The 16,597-nt window shown below is 36.8% G+C and overlaps 1 protein-coding gene across 2 annotated transcripts in view; it reads left to right on the top strand.

Annotated features, from left to right (window-relative positions):
- The window catches only part of LOC106869790 (regulator of nonsense transcripts 2), a 44,685-nt gene that overhangs the window by 13,355 nt on the left and 14,733 nt on the right, over positions 1 to 16,597 (top strand). For both annotated transcript variants that reach the window (XM_014915651.2, XM_014915650.2), the window contains exons 10-24: positions 470 to 601; positions 1,829 to 1,921; positions 2,789 to 2,828; positions 3,203 to 3,264; positions 4,240 to 4,332; positions 5,305 to 5,377; positions 6,767 to 6,928; positions 8,834 to 8,928; positions 10,156 to 10,241; positions 11,121 to 11,229; positions 12,206 to 12,263; positions 13,081 to 13,136; positions 13,851 to 13,967; positions 15,063 to 15,248; positions 16,287 to 16,328. In XM_014915651.2, coding sequence (XP_014771137.1) covers positions 470 to 601; positions 1,829 to 1,921; positions 2,789 to 2,828; positions 3,203 to 3,264; positions 4,240 to 4,332; positions 5,305 to 5,377; positions 6,767 to 6,928; positions 8,834 to 8,928; positions 10,156 to 10,241; positions 11,121 to 11,229; positions 12,206 to 12,263; positions 13,081 to 13,136; positions 13,851 to 13,967; positions 15,063 to 15,248; positions 16,287 to 16,328 — 1,404 coding nt within the window. The remainder of the gene's footprint in view (positions 1 to 469; positions 602 to 1,828; positions 1,922 to 2,788; positions 2,829 to 3,202; positions 3,265 to 4,239; positions 4,333 to 5,304; positions 5,378 to 6,766; positions 6,929 to 8,833; positions 8,929 to 10,155; positions 10,242 to 11,120; positions 11,230 to 12,205; positions 12,264 to 13,080; positions 13,137 to 13,850; positions 13,968 to 15,062; positions 15,249 to 16,286; positions 16,329 to 16,597) is intronic.

The raw sequence follows: 16,597 nt of genomic DNA, 5'->3' as shown, positions 1-16,597 counted from the left end.
TATATATATCCATACACACACACATATTTATTTGTGTGTGTGTCTCTTTGTGTTTGTGCCCTCACCATTGCTTGACAATCGATGGTGGTGTGTGTATGTCCCTGTAACTTAGCAGTTTGGCAAAAGAGACCAATAGAATAAGTACTAGGTTTACAAAGAAGTCCTGGGATCGAATTCTTTGACTGCTCCAGAATGGCTGAAGTCCAATGACTGGAACATGTAAAAGAATACAGAATAAAAGTACACACACACACACACACACATGATGGACTTTGAGTTTCGATCTACCCAATCCACTCACAAGGCTTTGATTGGCCCAGAGCTATAGTAGGAAGCATTTGTCCAAGGTGCATCACATTGGGACTGAACTTGAGGCCACATAATTGGGAAGCAAGCTTCTTAACTATAGAGCCACACTTGTGCTCTATTAAGGTTTCATTGTTGTTTATGTAATTCTTTCCATTGACAGATGCTGCCACCAGAGCGACAAAAAGCATGCAGGAATTTGCTGAAAGAATATTATGCCACTTTATGTAAACATTTGAAAAAATTACACAAAGATCTCAAAACTATTGAGCAACAGAATCGAAAAATACTCCAGGTAAGTTGACTGCAATCTTTTTTTTTAATTTTATTTTTCTTCCTCTGTAACCATTTGGGGCTAATCTTCAGTTGGCTGTCAGTTATTCGGGTAATGGACACCATAACTGAAGGGTTGATAGTTTGTATTATTTCTTCAGCTATCATCATCATCATCATCGTTTAACATCCGCTTTCCATGCTAGCATGGGTTGGACGATTCGACTGAGGACTGGTGAAACCAGATGGCTACACCAGCAGGCTCCAATATGATTTGGCAGAGTTTCTACAGCTGGATGCCCTTCCTAACGCCAACCACTCCGAGAGTGTAGTGGGTGATTTTATGTGCCACCGGCACGAAAGCCAGTCAGGCGGTACTGTCAACGGCCACCCTCAAAATGGTATATTTTATGTGCCACCTGCACAGGAGCCAGTTCGGTGGCACTAGCAACGATCTCGCTCGATGTCTTTACACATGTCATCCGGCACAAGTACCAGGAAGGCGATACTGGGCACAGATGCCATGACGATTTCGCTTTGTGTGTAAATAACTAAGATAGTCTCTGGCTTGCTTTAGTGGATTGTAAATAAGTGCTCTGGTTCCAAGCTCGATGATACCATCATGACTTAGTAGGAGGATATTGAAAGTGTGTGTGAGGAAAAAGATTGACAAAGGGCACAGGAATGTCACTATAAGGGAATATTTCCAAACAGACATCTCTGAGGTTGGTCCTGGAAGTATCAACCTGGGAAATGGTGCATACTAGAAAGAAAGAGGTTAATTGTCTGCTATTCCAGTTCATGTCTTTTTTTTCTTTTTTTGCATTATTTTGGGTGCTGATTCATCAGCCAGGCCTAAGTATGGTGCAGGCTTAGGGTTTGCATGATGGCTATTCTCAAAGTTGCTGATATCAGAGGCTGGATCACTTCACTGTACAGCAGAATCTGCATAGTGGTCAGATATAATAGCCATTAAATGGTACTCTTTCAGTTATGGAAATGGCCATATAACAGAACATTTTCCTTCCATGATGAGTTCTGTCTTATTTTTTCAGTATTCCTACAGACTCTCAAACCACCAATGCTATGCAACCTAGAGCAAAGATTTCAGTTTTTTTTAAACTTTTGTTTTTGTACTGAATACAGGGTGAGCAACACCAAAATGCTGTCAAGATATATTCTTAGTATATCTAAATCACATGGCATGTAAAATATGTTTTGATTGGAATATTTCTTCATTTACTTTCAGACGAAAGGGGAACTGAGCAACGAGAGGAAAGAAAATTATGAAACAGCTATAGTAAATTACCAAAAATTACAACAGAACACATACACACTCGCAGTACGTTGATATGTTTTGTCCTTCATTTACATTTGTGAGCTTTTACTTTTAGAGCTCTTGTAGATTGTGGTGGTGGAAGCCAACACTATTCCAGCCATACAAAGTGAACATTGGTGTCAGTACATTATTTGGTGCAAGTGTGGCTGTGTGGTTAAAAAGCTTGCCTCCCAGTTATGTGGGTTAGTGTTCAGTCCCACTATGTGGTACTTTGGGCAAGTGACTTCTGCTATAGATCCAAGTCGACTATACTAAAGCCTTGTAGGTGGATTTGGTTGACTGAAAATGAAAAAGCTTGTTGTGTATGTATATATACATATGTGTGTATGTATATATATATATATATGTGTGCATATATATATATATATATATATATATATATATAGGCTATTCTTAGCTACAATAGCAACAACATGGATTTCTTCCATGTTGAGTGCTTGCTTACAGTCTCCTCAGTTGGCATAGGGTCACTACATATAAAATTGGTTTCAAATTTTGGCACAAGGCCAGCAGTTTGGAGGGAGGGGTCAAGTTGATTAAATTGACTCCAGTGCTCAACTATTTCTTATGTTATTGACTCTGAAAGTACGAAAGGCAAAGCCAATCTTAGTTGAATTTGAACTCTGAACATAGTGACGGATGAAATGCCATTAAGCATCTTGTTTGGCATGCTGACAATTCTGTCAACTCACTTGCCACTGCACATAAAATTGACAAGTGTTTTGTTATCTGGCAGTCCTGTGGTTAGACCATAGACAGATGAAGCTCCAGTAAGGTGACTCACCTCTAGATAGTGACTACAAGAACACAGTATTTTGTGGTGTAATGAATTAGAGTGCCCTCCATGATAAATTATATATTTCTATTCAGGATCTTCTTGATGAAGAAATCCCTGACCTGCCTGAAGAAGGTAAGTGTAGATGGTTTTTTTGTATTTGCTCACTTCTGTTGTTTTAGTAGTAGTAGTAGTTTTAATGTTGTGGTAGTTTTAGTAATAGGGGTTTGTTATTGATAAGTTTGATTGATAATTGATTGATAGGCTTTTACATGTATTGATTTTATGTAGTGCAACAGAATAGAATTGAGGTTAGATTCTATGGTTGATTCTAAAATTTAAATGACTGTATGGTGTCCATAAAATGACTGTATGGTGTCCATAAAATGACAATATGGTGTCCATCCTTGCCTGTCATTGTATTTTAGATGTCAATAATTGATTCTGAATTGAAATAATTAGTGTTGATAATAGTCTCAATGAAGTGTTAATAATTAATTTCTTTTCAGAGCTTAAACAAGATTCAGAAGGCGCTATGTTTGACATCTTCAACCCCATTAAAAATGCTGAAGTAAGTAATTTAAAAATACAACCTCCTCTCCTCCTTTTTCTCTTTTCTTTCTTTTTTTCCTCCTCCTCCTCCCCCTTCTCCAAGAGTCAGACGGAATTTGCTGCGGTAGATTTTCTGTAGTTGGATGCCTTTCTTGCCAGCAACTCTCACCTGTTCCCAGGAAAGCTATTTCCCCATTTTCAGATAGGTTTTTCATGGAAGATTGGAAATGAACAAATTTACATATTTAACAGTGATGATCATGTGATATCAAACCTAGTATACTCACACACACACACACACACACACACACACAATAGGCTTTCAGTTTCCATCTACTAAATCCACTCTCAAGGCTTTGATCAGCCAATAGTAGAAAACACTTGGCCACGATGATATATAATCAGATTGAACTTGAGACCATGTGGTTAGGAAGCAAGCTTCTTAACTACATAGCGACACCTATACTGTCATTATATTGATGTTTAATTAGATTAGGTGCCAGATCAATGTTTGAAGAGGTGTTTATAGAATTAATTACTTAAATGCTTCCCACAAAGTAATTTATTCATTCCATGTTAGTTAAACTGGAAGTCTGGCCATGTTCTTTGTTGACTCCCTTAGCCCTATCCGACAGGATGATGTGATATCAGTTTAACAAACAATATGTTAACAGTCCTACCCATGTTTACACCTGCAAACCACCATCATATCTGCTTATAACCAGGTGCTATTGGCTGTTGAGAGAGAGAAATGTATTGGTGAAGACACAGTGTGACATTTGTTACAAGATACATATGATGATGGCCTACTCCTTTAAGTTAGATAGAAGTTGGTTTGAAGTTAATGAAATACTTGTCAAATTTGTTAAAACTAAAACATTTCGTTAGTAATGTTACCGTTTCACTTCTTTGTTTTAGTTTTTGTGAATTCATTATAAATTTTTCTGTTTTAGAAACCTAATTAATTTTATTAATGATTGCCTTTATTGCTTAGTTCCATTATGAAGGAGATACAAGCCTGTTTGAGGATGAAGACACTAGAACTTTCTACGAATCCTTACCTGATCTCAGATCTCTTATTCCAGGGGTAAGTATCTTTATTGTTGTTGTTGTCGTCGTCGTTATAATTTGTTGATCAATGTTGGAAGTAGCAGAATAGCTATAATGGCGAGCTGGCAGAAACATTAGCATGCCGGGCGAAATGCTTAGCACTATTTCGTCTGCCATTGCGTTCTGAGTTCAAATCTGCCAAGGTCGACTTTGCCTTTCATCCTTTCGCGGTCGATAAATTAAGTACCAGTTACGCACTGGGGTCAATGTAATCGACTTAATCCCTTTGTCTGTCCTTGTTTGTCCCCTCTATGTTTAGCCCATTGTGGGCAATAAAGAAATAAGAATAGCTACAACTCCAAAATGACTTGAGATTTGAAGCTTCTGGAGATAACTTGACCCTAAGGAATTGTGCCTCGGGCAAATTTGGTCCAGTAATTGGCATTTCTGTTTGGTGTATTGTGTCCATGTTGGAAACACTGCTCCATTGGAATGTTATCATCATAATATATTCCATGTGTGTTCTGGTTTTAGAACAGATACACCATATCCCTTTGTGTCATAAGGACTGACTAAAAAAATTGATACCAGGAATATAGCTGATGATTTGGCTATTATTTCTAGCAACTTGAGTATCTGCATAGAGGCTTACTCTCCATTCATATTTATAGAAGAGTTAAGGTATAACAATATATGGCCTTCTTGCTGATGCAAAGGTAATTTCTATGAAAAGGGGATTGCTACAGCTCTAACAAGGAATCCAACCTGTTACTGGTTCAGTTTCTTTGCAGCTTCCTTCTTGTTTTACTGACATGGCAGCAGAATTCTTCCTAATATTGATTAACCATTCTTACACTGTTGCCCTGCCATTGAGCTTCTGAATTAATTTATGATACATAAATATCAATATTTCAATTCTCTGTCTTCATTATTCTCCAAATAATTAAGCATTATTAATTAAGCAATAATTAAGCATTGATTAGATATATATATATTTTATTCCCCATAGATCCTATACAAAGAAAGTGAACATGCGTCATCTAAAGATGAGACCAAAGAAGATGTTACCGCCTTGGAAGAAGGTACACTTTTCGTTATTGATATTGTTGTTGTTGTTTCATGTAAGTGGTAAATAGATGGGAAATATTAACATATTAGACACAAGTGTAGCTGCGTGCCAAGACGTTTGCTTCTCAACCACATGGTTCTGGGTTCAGTCCCACTATGTGGCACCTTGGGCAAGTGTCTTCAACTATAGTCACAGGTCAACCAATGCCTTGTGAGTGGATTTGGTAGATGGAAACTGAAAGATGCCTATTGTGTGTGTGTGAGTGTGTGTATATATATATATATATATAAATTTGAAATGGGCGATTCTTTCTTGTCTTGGGATTCACGGTCAAATGGCTGGGTGGAATTGTGTAAAAAATTACACAGAAGTGTAGAATGATCCAGTGGTGATGCTGAGCTTTGTATTTTTTTTCATAGCTCCCATGGTTACCGAGATAATCTACTATAATAATACTCTTGTGTTTATGATTGAGAAAAGAAGGGGTGATGTCATACTTGGTAGTGGGATGATGAAAATTGTACGCTGAAAAAATAAATCAAACAGCGTTTCAACTGTGTGTGAATATATGTGTGTATGTAAAAGGGGGGGGATATGTAAATGTGAGTGGGTGTGTTTGTGTGCACGCGCAATGGAAGTGGGGTGGTTCATCTTTGTTCGCTTAGTATTTGAGTTTATTTTTTGATTTGGTTGAATCTTGGTTGTTTTTTTTTTTGTTGGTCAGTTATTTTTAGCGTTTTGACAGAAAAAAGTCATTCTAAAATTGTTTTTTAACGTAAGTGTGCCCAAACAAGTCGAATGCTTACACAGAGCAGTTTTTACAGCCACATCATCCAAACTGACCGGGTGAAACCGGGCTTAGCTGCTAGTATATATATATATATATATATATATATATATATATATAATGAGTATATGCATATATACGTACATGTATGTACATACCTACATCTACCTGTATATATAGATGCATATCTGGGTACAGGACATTGCAAACAAAACGTAGACAAAATGATAAACAGAGTACAGAAAACACACAGGCCACATAGAGAACATTTTCTTCGTATGTATGTATGTATATGTGAGATGGTTGCGAGGTTGTTGATGAGCTACTTGTCAGTTCTAAAGGTGTTCTGGTTTCAGGACTAAATTGTCCAATGATTGTTAGGTGTGGATGCGATTTGAGGGAACTTGGCTGTTATTTCTAGTAGTTTGAACAAACACATTGAGGTTTTAGTTGGCACAAGCTGACAATGATGTCGATGATAATGTTACTGTGTACTATAACAAAGTAGAGATGGATGTGTGGTGTGTTCAGATTTACTGATGTAGTTTTGATAAATGATAGTCAGGGGTGATGGTGATTTCTAGTTTATTGTCTTTTTGTCTTTGACTTCACCAGATATTGAAACTCTGAAAATTGAAGACATTGACCCGGAAATCGAATTTGAACAGAAGGAACTCCCTGTAGAGACGCTCGTGAAGGACAAAGATGACAATAAGGAGCGTTTAAAAGACGATGACATCGAGGAAGAATTGGACATGATTCATCAGCCAGATATCGGTTGGTATCTTGCCAAGAACTGAGCAATTTATATATTCTTTTATTCTTTTATTCTTTTATTTGTTTCAGTCATTTGACTGCGGCCATGCTGGAGCACTGCCTTTAGTCGAGCAAATCGACCCCAGGACTTATTCTTTGTAAGCCTAGTACTTATTCTATCGGTCTCTTTTGCCGAACCGCTAAGTTACGGGGACGTAAACACACCACCATTGGTTGTCAAGCGTTGGTGGGGGGAGGAGGCAAACACAGGCACACACACACACACACACACATATATATATATATATATATATACGACGGGCTTCTTTCAGTTTCCGTCTACCAAATCCACTCACAAGGCTTTGGTCGGCCCGAGGCTATAGTAGTAGACACTTGCCCAAGGTGCCACGCAGTGGGACTGAACCTGGAACCATGTGGTTGGTAAGCAAGCTACTTACCACACAGCCACTCCTGCGCCTATGTTTATTTTTTAAATTTAAGAGGTTACTGGTGTTGTTTTGGGAAGCTCCGATGGAGCAGAATTATGATCAGAGACATTCCAGGTTTGACTATTCCCAAATTCTAGAAGTATCTAGGTACATATTGTGTGTAATATGTCCTTCCATTTCAAATGATGGATTTAGATTTGGCAGCTATTTCTAGCTGGTCATGCAATCCTGTAGCATGACTGGTTATCTGTGAATTGAGTGACTGGGTAGTATAGGGTATTACAGGTGAGATAATTATGTTAATTTGTGTGTGGTGATGGGTGACCATGTCAGCTGTGGTTGACCAGGTGGATTAAGGTTATTGTTGGTCATGAGTTGGTGTTGAATGTTGACCATTCTACAGGAAGCAGAAAGGAAAATTCCTGGAGGAACCTAAGACCATGGGGCATGGTGGGGTGATGCTGTTGGTCTGAGAGTGTTGAATATTTCTCTACAATCTGTAGAAGTATGGAATAAAAAACCAAAGCCATAGTACCCTGATCAAAGACATTCCAACCATAACCATCCCATCTTATTTTTGTACATATTCCAAGCACTACATTATCCAATGTGTCCTTCCTTTTTAACATGGTAACATGTGGTTTCAAAGAATTTGGCAATGCATGTTCTCTTGGTAGAAGGTGGATCCTTCTGAAAGAGATAGATGGGTTGGGGTTAGGGTTTGGTTCGTCATGTGACAACAGAAATTTCAAGTGGCTCAGCTGGTAGAGTAACCTTATTAAGAAGAAAGTCACTGGTTCATATCTTGTTAATTTCTTGTTACATATAATATCTTGTTACATATAATAACATGATTGTTGTTGGCTCAGCTCACTTCTTCTCAATTGGGACACATCAATATATATCTAAACACTATGTGTGTTATAATTACTAACGTGTTAAACTTTAGACAAAACATTCTTTTATTACAGTAACATATTCTTATTTTTTTATTGCCCACAAGGGGCTAAACATAGAGGGAACAAACAAGGACAGACAAAGGGACTAAGTCGATTACATCGACCCCAGTGCGTAACTGGTACTTAATTTATCGACCCCCGAAAGGACGAAAGGCAAAGTCGACCTCGGCGGAATTTGAACTCAGAACGTAGCGGCAGACGAAATACCGCTAAGCATTTCGCCCGGCGTGCTAACGATTCTGCCAGCTCACCGCCTTTACAGTAACATGTTCTGACACATGATGTCGGACCAGCATTTGACTGGGATTTTATTTTAGCAACCCCCAAAATAATGAAAGAATCTGAAACATGACTGTCAAGTGCTGGAGTTGATGTAATCAACTATATACCCCCTCCTCTTAAAATTGTTGGCCCTGTGCCAAAATTAGAAAGAATTGTTGTTGTTATGAACACTTAAGTTACCTTTCTTGTACTATTTGTTTGTTGGTGTTAATAAATGAATGTTGTTCTAATTGCAGAAGAAGAAGGTGACACGGGCCATCTGATGAAAGCTCAGTTTGATACTTTTCTTCAGTCTTTACCGAATTGTGTTAACAGAGAACTGATTGACAAGGTACCACTTGAGTTTTGTTATTAATTATTACTGGTGGCGTTGGCTGTGGAATTGGTGCTGGTGTTAGTAATAATTGTGATTTTGATGTTGGTGTTGTCTGCAGTGAAGGAAGTTGGTGTTTTAATTATTTTTATAATCATGAAAAAAAAAAAAAAAAAAACATTTTTTTCTGGCTTTTAATTCCCATCTTTCACAAAGCAAAGATTTTCATTTACTTATGTTTATAAAGCATAACGATTCAAATAGTTAAGTGCTGATTCATCATCAGGTGCTATGTATGGCTACAGTGGCTTAAACTTTTATTTGTACTCTGTAATATTAATGTATTTTGATATATTAATATTAAGGTGTGCTAACGATTCTACCAGCTCGCCACCTTTAATGTACTCTAATATTAATACATCAAAGTACATTAAAGGTGGCAAGAATAAGACCTGGGGTCGATTTGCTCGACTAAAGGCGGTGCTCCAGCATGGCTGCAGTCAAATGACTGAAACAAGTAAAAGAGTAAAAGAGTATACTGGGCAAAAAGCTTGACTGCATTTTGTCTGTCTTTGTTCTGAGTTCAAATTCTGCTGAGGCCAACTTTGCCTTTCATCCTTTTGGAGTCAATAAAATGAATACCAGTTGAGCATTAGGGCCGATATATTTGACCCCCACCACCCCAGTCTCTGAAATTGCTGGCTTTGTGCTAAAGTTTGAAACCTTCATTGATATACTTTGGTGGTGAGCTGGTAGAATCATTAGCACAAAATGCCTAGCAGCATTTCATCTGTCTTTATATTCTTAGTTCCATTGAGGTGAACTTTGCCTTTCATCATTTTGGGGTTAAGTACCAGTTAAGCACTGGTGGTCAATATAATCAACTTACCCCTTTCCCCAAACTTGCTGGCCTTGTGCCAAAATTTGAAACCAATACTAATATTTTCTAATATTAATGTACTCTGTATTATATTTTTCATTTAATGTTCATATTCCATGCTGAGATGGGTTTCACAAGATCTGATGAATCCTAGGACTACATCGTGCTCTTGTGTCAACTCTGGCGGCATAGTTTCTTTGGTTAGATATCCTTCCTAATGCCAACTACTTTAGTGTGTATTGGGTGCTTCTTTTAATGTGGTTGATGATGTAATTTAAACATAAATATATAAAGTGTTTTTTGTCTAAGTCTGAACAACTTGACAGAGCAGTTTTATAATGCAAAGAGTGTTCATTTACTTTCAGAATGCAGTTGATTTTTGCATGAGCTTCAATACCAAGACAAATAGAAAGAAATTGGTCAGGGCTCTTTTCACAGTTCACAGAACCAGGTTAGTAAATCTATTAGATTGTGTGGCATAGATTTGTCCTTGGGTAGTAACTGTTATTTCCTATTTGTTTACCCCTAGAAAGTATGAAAAATTACTAATACTTCCTTTGAACTTTTCTTTTCTTATGTTTATTCAAACTCTGAAGAATCCCTCTCAACATTATATAGCTATGATGCTTCCTATGATTAGAGATGCATGTATTGTCAACCGCTATGGGACATACTCAAGTGGTTATGGTCAAGTATCTAACAAGCAAATCTGTGATATTGAAAAGAACATTTGCTATAATGATATTTCTGCTTCAGCAACTCAGCGCTGAATCTGTCTGGAATGTAATGGAAAATAAGCCAGTTTTCAAAACATTGACATCCCGGTCACAATGGCAAAGTTTGAAGGGAATAGTAATTTCCTTTGATTTGGCGGAATGGCTAAGATGTGAACTTCTTAAAGTTCACTTGGCAACCATGAGGCCTCAGTTTCAATCCCATTGTGTGCTATCTTGGGTTTCTGTCTTTTACCATTGCCTGGGGGTCAACTCAAACCTTGAGAATGAAGTTGGAGAAATGGAAACTGCGCTGAAGCCTGTTGACTGAATTGTAACCAGTAATGTAAAGGTACAACTTTGTCATACAGTCACACTGATTCTACCTGAGAATGATGTTAAGGGTCCATATATCTGTGGAATACTCAACCACTTACAGAGTGATTCAGCTGATTGAACATTATTGATGAAACTAACAAACACTTTGAGAAATGTAGACCTTGATAATAGAAAAAGCAGAAGTGGTTTTGATCATTGAGTTGACCTGGGGTTAAATAACACTACCAACAACTGATTATTATTTCTCTCTCTCTCTCTCTTCCATTGATTATTTCCAGATACGATTTGTTACCTTTTTACTCCCGACTTGTGGCTACTTTGTACCCTTGTATGCCAGATGTTGCCAACGATCTTGTACATTTGCTGAAAGGAGACTTTCGCTGGCATGTAAGTACTTTGTTATTTCTTGTATCCTTTTACTGTTCTGTCTTTTCAATTGTGGCCATGCTGAAGCACCTCTATAGTGATTTTTTTTTTCTGTTTTGTTTTCAATCAATTATATTCACCTGCAGTATTAAATTAGATATTTATTTTATCAATATCTTATTTTTTTGAGTAGCTAAGTTCTCTTTTAGTGTTGGGGACATAACTCACTATGTAACTACTACAAAGTATTTTTGTTTGATGCACCTATTTACATGTACAGTTCCTACTAGTGTTGACAGTTTTGTTTGTCCAGGGATAATGTTCACTAAGTACCAGTCATATGCTGGATGTTTTAAATTAACATCCCACTCCTCTATGATGTGTGGCATTGGACCATTGTATAAAATATACAGTCTGCTGTGTTTAGTTTGATAGATGATATAACTAAGTGAATAGCTCTCATTCTATTGCTAGTATTTTGGAGGGTTTCTTATGTATTGGTACCAAGCTACAAACTTGTAGCAAGTGGGTGAGGGGCATAGCCAATAAAATAATTCTACCTGACACTTGTATTTATCAATCCCCACAAAGAGAATGTAGGAAGGAACTTGAACCCATTAACACTTAAACCATCCATGTCAAGCCCAAATATTTCACTTGTTTTAGGTTCAAACTGGTTAGATCTGGGCCTCTCACACTGACCTTACAATGTCATTCTAGAAATACACAGTCACATCATTGAAATCTTGAAGCTACGAGACCATGCATGATTCATTCAAAGCTATGTGTATAAATAAGCATTACATTTGACAGAATAATGTGTATGCTAAAGGGTTAAGGATATCCAATCTGGGCCTTCAAGCATTTCTATAAAGTTGATGATCTTCACATTTAAAAAAAGAAGCATCTTTTTAACTGAACTTGTTATTTAAATGCTGTAAGAGGTAAACGATCTCTTTGTTTAACTGATGATTTCATTTATCTGTTTTTTTTCCAGATACGCAAGAAAGACCAAATTAACATTGAATCCAAGTTGAAAACTGTACGTTTTATTGGTTAGTAAACTTTTTGTTTCTCTAATGACTTTTGAGTGACAGAATTGGTAGAGCATCTGGCAGAAATTCCTTGTGGTATTTCAATGTGTTTCTTTAAGGTTGATTTTTGCCTTTTATCTGTTCTGGGGACATAAAACCATCAGTTGTGAACTGGGATCAGTGTCATCAACAGTGGCCTCCACCACCTACAATTTATTGGCCTTGTGTTTGTTAGAAAATGTTTTCATTCCTTTAAACTTATGAAATAGTTTCATATTTTCAAACATAGACACATAATGATGCATGTTGTGGGGTAGGGTTACAGTCAATTACATCTACCCCAGCCCAGTTACCTGTTTGCAATGTATATTACCCCACCCTTTTTGCCTCACTTTTCTGAATGATTAAAGACAAAGCTAAATACAACATGGCATTTGCATAGTGATGCTCTACCGATTCCACCATAAATAAGACATAAATAATTAAAACATAGATGAAATTTGAATTGTAAGGTCATTATTTTTCTAATATTACTGTAGCATTGCACATATTTTATATGCTTACCTGCAATCAAAACTCGCGTGACTCCCAGTCTAATGTCGAAGCTTGATCGTTCCATTGAAAAAAGTTTCTGAGCATAAAGAATTATGTGACGTTACTATGTTGCTTTACTTGGATAAAATTCTTATGACCAAAAAACGGGGCTTCCTCTCAAGGAGTCAGGTTTAACAAATCATAGACTACTTTGTAACATTATAAATTTGATTGTTTATTTGGTTGGTTGTTTATTTTTATACATCTCACCTCGCCTCTTTTTTTTTCATTATCTGTTTGGTAGGTGAACTGGTGAAGTTTAAGATGTTCCCCAAGACAGAGACACTATTTTGTCTTAAGGTAAAAATTTGCATTTCCTTTTTGAAAGTTTATTTTTTAAATTTTCTTGCTGTTGTTGTTTCATGAATTGAAAGCATGACACAATTCTTCAGGGATTTAGTAAAGATGACTAAGACAGCTATTTGGAAGATAACTGAACCAAATGTTTTTACATAGTCATTGGGGAAGGATTTTTTAATTTAAATCTCTTTTATTTGTTTCAGTCGTTAGACTGTGGCCATGCTGGGGATACCGTCTTGAAGAATTTTAGTTGAACTTATTGATCCAAGTACTTGTTATATTATAACCTGGTACTTATTCTATCAGCCTGTTTTGCTGAGCCACTAAGTTATCGGGATGTAAACACACCAATACTGGTTGTCAAGCAGTGGTGGGAGACAGGCACATACACAAGACACACACATATCTATGACAGGCTTCTTTCAGTCTCCGTCTGCCATATTCATTCACAAGGCTTTGGTTGGCTTGAGGCTATAGTAGAAGACACTTGCCCATGGTGCCAAGCAGTGGGACTGAACCTGAAACCATGTGGCTTGGAAGCTAAGTTACTACACATCCACACCTGAAGATTTTAAGAGTTTGATTGATTCACAGAACCAGGTCATAAATGGGATGGTATCAAGAAGGGATTAAACTCACTACATCAAGGGATGTAACTACCACAAGTTATTTTATTCATTGCTCTTGATTTTTTTTTTTTTTTTTTTTCCCCAGAATTTATTAGTGGATTTCACTCACCACAATATAGAAATGGCTTGTGCTTTGCTCGAAACGTGTGGACGATATCTTTACAGACAGATGGATTCTCATCATAGAACTAAAGTCTATCTTGTAAGTACATCCAGTTGGTCTAGCATCATCATCATTACCATTGTTATGCACGAGGCCAGTGAGGGGTCCGACTCTAGAAATAGCAGCCAAATCATAACTTTGTTCAGTCTGAGCTTACTGACCTGTGGCTAAACAATGACGACGTCCATTATTTGTTCTTATGTTGTAGTGATGGATACCAACTCAGCGGTCACCCTATTTCTTCCGAACCTTCCGTTGTTCACTATTTTGTTATTCTGTGTTATTGAGTGGTGTAGCTTGTATGGATGGTTATAGTTATGTGTATATTGCTGTGTATGTGTTGGTATGTTTATGTATGTATTGCTGTTTGTGTATGTGTGTGTCTGTCTGATTTTGTGTATTAGTATTTGGGTGTGTGTGTGTGTGTGTGTTGGCATATTTGTATATATTGCTCTGTGTATTCTGTGTGTGTGTGTGTGTGTGTGTGTGTGTGTGTGTGTATATATATATGACAGGCTTCTTTCAGTCTCTGTGTGCCATATTCACTCACAAGGCTTTGGTTGGCTTGAGGCTATAGTAGAAGACACTTGCCCATGGTGCCAAGCAGTGGGACTGAACCTGAAACCATATGGCTTGGAAGCTAAGTTACTACACAGCTGCACCTGAACATTTTAAGAGTTTGATTGATTCACAAAACCAGGTCATAAATGGTGTGGTATCAAGAAGGGATTAAACTCACGACATCAAGGGATGTAGCTACCACAAGTTAGTTTATATATTAACCCTAATTGCGCTGATTAAATTTTTGCTGCTTAGGTAACATGCTAATCATATGCAAATCAGTTCTTGTAATCTCCTTTCTATTGGTCAGTAAAAATATGTGTAGTATTTCATATGAAATGTATAGGATTCTGGGAAGTACTCTGCTATCAAAAACAAGTTAACTCCTGTCGTAAGTGCACATGCATGGTCCCAACTATACTTGGTTCTTGTACAGTAAGGGTTAAACATCTTTACATGTTTACAGATGAGATTAACAAACTGAAAACCTTAACTAATTATCTCAGAATATATTTAATCACTGCTTGTTTTGACATAAATTTTTTTCCTTATATCTTTTGTTTTTGTCTTCAGGACGTGGTGATGCGGAAAAAAGCTGCCCTTCATTTGGATAGCAGGTACATCACAATGATAGAAAATGCTTATTACTACAGTAATCCACCTGAAGTACCGCAAATGGTGAAGAAAGTACGCCCTCCTATGCATGAATATATACGCAAGCTACTTTATAAAGATCTGTCAAAGGTCACCACGGAAAAGGTGATAGCAACAAACTTCCCTTCTCTATTTTTTGTTTTCTATATGAAGGTAGACAAACTTACTTCCACCATTAGCTGCCTTTAACAAGATGTGTGTTCTTTTTGTCTCCTTTTATATTGTTATGTAGCGGTCAGATATTTTTTGTTTTGAACTATTGAGAATAGCTGGTGATGATGATGATGATATTGAATTGTTTAGAAGAGGGGTTTTCAAACTGTGGTCCGGTACCACAGGGTGTCCGCAAGGAGAAGACAGGGGTCCGTGGACAGCAAATACTTTTTATGGGCAATTTGATTTCATACATGTTTTTTAATCGAAATCTTTTAATTGACAATAAACCTATTTGTTAAATACTGTTAAATAAATAAATGTAAAAATATATGTTATTTTAAGCAAATATTTATGTATAAATTTCATAAGCGTTTATAAGGGGGTCCCTAAGGTAAAGCCTGAAATATAAAGGGGTCCGCAAGTTAAAAAGTTTGAAAACCCCTGGTTTAGAAGATAAGCTGTGGGTGGGAAACATTTGGAAGTTATTGCCTTTGATGGCAATTAAGGGATTCTCTTGAGTCAACTAGGGAGTTTTTGGTTGGGAAAGGCTTTCTTCAGCCAACTATAGAATCATTAACTGAGGGAAGTGTTACCTCTGATGGCAGGGCAAGGAAGGGATTCTCTTGAGTTAACTAAGGAGTCCTTATGTAGTTGTTTGATCTGCTAGTAATAACTTCAACATTCCTTCAAAAATTCATCTTGCTGGCTTTAAAAGAAGGACCTATTGGACAATGAAATTTTAGATATACATAAATATCATTAACTGAGAAGTGGTTGTGGTGGTGATATAGTCTTGTAGGTGTATATCAGCTACTGGGAGGAGACACAGATATAGAAATAGTAACAACGATTGAACTATGTCCATGTTGGTTGTGCACCTTTGTGGTTTAGCTTCCAACATGACATCAGTTTCATAATCAGATTTTTCAAAGATGCTGTTTATCAAATCTGTTTATCCTAAAGTATTTTAAATGTTTTATTTGGCAGGTATTACGGCAGATGAGGAAATTAGATTGGGATAATCCAGAGGTAAGACATATTTAATTCATATTTAATTAGAAAAATGCTTAATGAAGATTTACTTAGCATGCTTGACTTAGATGCATTTTATTAGTTTTTTTTACATCATTAATCAATATATTCATATAATAAGGCAAATTCATTTGTTCTTTTTCAATACAGTTCCTCAGAGAAATTTTTGTTTTAAATGGTGTTTTGTAATGCATTTTATATTTTGTTTGTGTGCTTGAATACACACACACACACACACACACATATATATATATATATATATATAT

This window comes from Octopus bimaculoides, chromosome 24 (assembly GCF_001194135.2).
Source record: "Octopus bimaculoides isolate UCB-OBI-ISO-001 chromosome 24, ASM119413v2, whole genome shotgun sequence".
Lineage (NCBI taxonomy): Eukaryota > Metazoa > Mollusca > Cephalopoda > Octopoda > Octopodidae > Octopus > Octopus bimaculoides.
Note: the sequence above shows the minus strand (reverse complement) of the source record. Positions and strands in the feature narration are given on the sequence as shown.